The sequence below is a fragment of the Nematolebias whitei genome, chromosome 12 (assembly GCF_014905685.2).
Source record: "Nematolebias whitei isolate Nwh7 chromosome 12, NemWhi1, whole genome shotgun sequence".
In the NCBI taxonomy this organism is placed as follows: domain Eukaryota; kingdom Metazoa; phylum Chordata; class Actinopteri; order Cyprinodontiformes; family Rivulidae; genus Nematolebias; species Nematolebias whitei.
The window spans coordinates 40,445,244-40,449,293 of record NC_056509.1 but is presented as its reverse complement, the minus strand read 5'-3'; the positions used below and the strand labels follow the sequence as shown (position 1 = coordinate 40,449,293).

Here is a 4,050-nt window from a genome sequence, read left to right as displayed (position 1 = left end):
CAAACAACCATTCACTCACACCTAGGGACAATTTAGTTACCCATCAACCTAACGTGCATGTTTTTGATCTGTGGGAGGAAACCACAGTACCCAGAGAAAACCGACGCATGCACGGAGAGAGCATGCAAACTCCACCCAGAAAGGCCCCGGCCAGGATTTGAGCCAGGGTAACCTGCTCACTGAGAGGTGGCAGCTCTACCAACTGCACCACCGTGCTGCATTTCCAGCCACCAAAATGTCTAAAGTTAACTGTATAAATTAGGTTATGTGTATTTAATTGGTACAAACCATGGGAAGGGGTTCCTTAGGTTTTATGCTTATTTCTGATGTTTGGGGCCAGTCACGGTTTTGTCAATTCAATCAAATCAAACTAAAATAATTTTCTACTTATTAAGTAAAAGGTTGGTGGCTGCAGAGAGCTAGCGTACAGATTCTTTTTTTTAAGCGGACTTAAGTTGGCGTGTTTAATTTTTGAGTGATGGGGTGGTGCAGCTAGGTCTGTTGCCTCACTGCAAGGAAGTCACTGGTTCACTTTCTGTGTGGAGCATGTGCTCCCCATGCATGTGTGGTTTTTCTCTGGGTACCCTGGTTTCCTCCCACAGAAACAAAAACATGCATGTTTGAATCATCAGTAACTGATTTGTCCCAAGGTGTGAATGAGTTGAGAATGCTTGTTTGGCTCAATGTGGTCCTGTGATGGACTTGTGATCAGTTCAGTGTGGGGACAGGCACCAGCTCCCCCATGAACCATAAAAGGGTAAAGAAGGTGGATGGACATAGTTTTATCAATCGTATCTGACTCTGTAGGAAAACTCATTTCTCAAAAACAAACTATTAAGAACAGGCAGAAAATATGTTGATTTGACACAAACTAACAAAAGCTGTCAGATCACTCAGCGTGCACTTAGTAAAATCACAATGAGAAGTTTTAATCTGAAGGTGAATAAAGCTTATTGTTGGTTTCACAAAATGTTGATTAAAACATCCTGAATGGGCTGAGGAATAAACATCGTAGTTGAGTAAATGCATACATGGCATACAAGAAAAAATGTTTATAAAAAGTACTCAGTTCAAAACAGGAAAACAATGTCAAAACACTCCAGGTTTTTTTGTTTGTTTTTAACTGTACACAAGAATGAAGTGGTAGAGAAAACTGGAGTGTCTGAGGCAGCCTGCAAGTAAAAGGGTCCAGAGACCAGCGTGAAAGGGACGGAGCAGGAGAGTCTGGACCAGCCGCTCACCTCTTTTTAGGTGCCTGAGTGGTGCGAGGCGGGGTGACGGGACGCCCCGAACTCACCCCTCCATACTGATACTTTGCTTTTTTCTCTGACGGCTTCAGAATCTAAAAAATAAAGAGATTGTGTTACTGATGAACACAACTGCAACACTTCAGTAGAATTCATGAGCTAAAAGAAGACAATACCTGAAAGGAGCACATGAGGGATTCGTCCACGCTCATCATACCTCCTGCGTTGTCAAACTCTCCGCAGTAGTTGGGGGCAGAAAACAGAGTCACCAGCTGTCGCTTCGCAAAGAACTCATAACCATCTTCCACAACCTGCAGGCAAACGGGATCAAAAGCAAACGTAAACACGACGTTGCTTTCTATATTTTTGTTCCCGTCAGTTCAAACTTTCTAACAGCAACAGTGAAGTTACTCTGATCACAGTCACCTGATGTGCCCGGCAGATGAGGTCCAGGTCATGGCGGTTGAGGAACTTGCTGACCACGTCGGCCCCGAAAGTGAAGGAGACCCCTCGGTCATTTTCCCCCCAGCCCTGTACATCCTTGTCTGGGTCGGACCACAACAAATCACACAGCAAGCCTGGAACAGAAAGTTAGGCAGTCAGAGGCTGATCATTCTGTTATCTAGCACTAATAAATCAACAAGTGCACTGCGGCAACAAGAAAAGTATTTTTTTTTTTATTATTCTAAAATACAACATATTGTGTCTAAATTATTATCAGATGGCAATATTAAAGATTTTTTGGTGAAGGTGTTTTTTTAAATAAAAACTAAGTATAAAGTGATCAAAACAATCCTTTTGGGTGGAATTTTAAACATTTTTTTAAAATTGTATCACAGAGTGTTCAACCAACTTTTATGTTCATGAGAATTCCCTAAACGACAAGATTTCATTTCGGTACATAAAAAGGTGAAACCAACCCGTGTCTGGCACATCCGTTGGTCTCATTATGCGTCGAATTTGTTCCATGGACTGCAGATCTGGGGAGAGGCCTGCAAGTTTTGACATATGAAACCCGAGTTAGCAAATATACAATAAATACCATCTGACTTATGTCACAGGCTCCAATTCGATCACCTATTTATTCTTATAAATGATGCCATGACAACATTAACAAAATAAAACTATTCCGTTTCAGTTAAAGTTCTCTTAGGTAGGAAATTAGTGGCAGCTATGAAACAGAGATGTTTCACAAACCTCCATGGCAGCAGAAGATTTTCTCGTCAATTATGGCAGCGATTGGCAGACAATTAAAACAGTCTGTGAAGGTCTTCCAGAGCTTGATGTTGAACCTTCGCTTGCCTGAAGAATCATGAGCACAAAACCTTTCAAAATGTAATAAATTCTATTTGTATATTTTATGTTTAGTTTTTAAAAAAAGCATTTGATCCTTGGTTCAGAGGTGACTGTTTATATTCTGTGCAAATCTCAGTGTCATATTTTAACCTAAAAAATTCAAGGTTTTCATTTTGTGATATCAAACAAGAAAACCAAATTCAAGCATAGTAAATCTTTAAGATGATTTTTAATCTTTAATAGTCATTTTTATCTACGTAGACATTCAACGTAAATATCAAATCTGGTTTTAATGCCTTTACTGCAACTACAAAACCAGCAGTTTCTTAAAAATATACTTGACTGAATGGAAGCCCCACAGTGCAGAGATGGACTCGGTCTTTTCCAACTTACATTCGTCATAAAAGCCGTAAATGCGATTGATGGAAGCGCACTCATGATTCCCCCGGAGCAGGAAGAAATTTTCTGGGTATTTGATCTTGTAGGCGAGCAGCAGACAGATTGTTTCCAGCGACTGCTTCCCTCTGTCCACATAATCACCCAGGAAGAGATAATTAGCTTCCGGAGGGAAGCCTCCATACTCGAAGAGCCTCAGCAAATCTGTGTACTGCCCATGAATATCACCTGGAAATCAATTTTCAGTTTAAATCACATTTACATCATAGGATAAATTTAACTGACTAAAAACTTTAATTATTTTCAGGACTTGGTCAATAAGGTCAATCAGAGACAAAATTGAACAGTGTGTGAAAGATAAATGAATACATTTAAAAGTTTATATTTCAAGCTGGTCCTCACCGCAAATTTTAAGAGGAGCCTCAAGTTCCAGCAGAATTGGTTGACTGAGGAAAATCTCCCTGGACTTTATACAGAGCCCTCGAACCTCAGCCTCGGTCATCTGCACCGTTTTCCCTGGACGACATCCTCGCACTGCAACACAAAAAACTCAAACTTATCCTGAAAGTGCATGAGAGACATGTGACTTTTACTCTGCACACTCCCAGTAGAGGCTGTTTTTAATTTATGCACCTGTTAACTACAAAACCCCTACCACAAAAATGTGATATGACACCATTTGTTATGAACTGAGATCAGGAAGGAACAGCTTGTTGGCTCAGCTGGAGGTGGAGGGAGATAGAGGTGCAGAATCATAAATCAACTGAAACAAGCTCACAAAACATACCTAAAGGTTTACTTCAAAGACAAACTAAGCAAATAATTAATAACAAATTAACACGTAGTTTTAGAATGAGATAATAATAATAATAATAAGCTTTGACTTCAGCCTATTCCTTATTTTACATTGCTATAGTTAGTAGATATTCTTACTGTACAACATATAAATAATTTAGTAAACATTTAACAAAACACATTTTAATCAAATTTATAACATTAAGGTCAACACATGCATGAACAATAATACAACTAAGTCATAAACTACCTTAAATTAACATGAGCTGATTTTCTGTTTTAAAATACAGTCCAAATCTAATTATTTTAACAATAT

General features: G+C 39.2%; 1 protein-coding gene across 1 annotated transcript in view; it reads right to left on the bottom strand.

The window, feature by feature from the left end:
- Positions 1 to 443: 443 nt before the first annotated feature.
- Positions 444 to 4,050, bottom strand: part of LOC119418592 (serine/threonine-protein phosphatase PP1-beta catalytic subunit) — a 4,735-nt gene continuing 1,128 nt past the window's right edge. The window contains exons 2-8 of the mRNA XM_037685912.1: positions 3,342 to 3,473; positions 2,937 to 3,167; positions 2,445 to 2,549; positions 2,168 to 2,239; positions 1,674 to 1,825; positions 1,424 to 1,558; positions 444 to 1,342 (exon numbers count right to left, since the gene is read on the bottom strand). Of these exons, the coding sequence (XP_037541840.1) occupies positions 1,238 to 1,342; positions 1,424 to 1,558; positions 1,674 to 1,825; positions 2,168 to 2,239; positions 2,445 to 2,549; positions 2,937 to 3,167; positions 3,342 to 3,473 (932 nt within the window). The 3' untranslated portion in view covers positions 444 to 1,237. The remainder of the gene's footprint in view (positions 1,343 to 1,423; positions 1,559 to 1,673; positions 1,826 to 2,167; positions 2,240 to 2,444; positions 2,550 to 2,936; positions 3,168 to 3,341; positions 3,474 to 4,050) is intronic.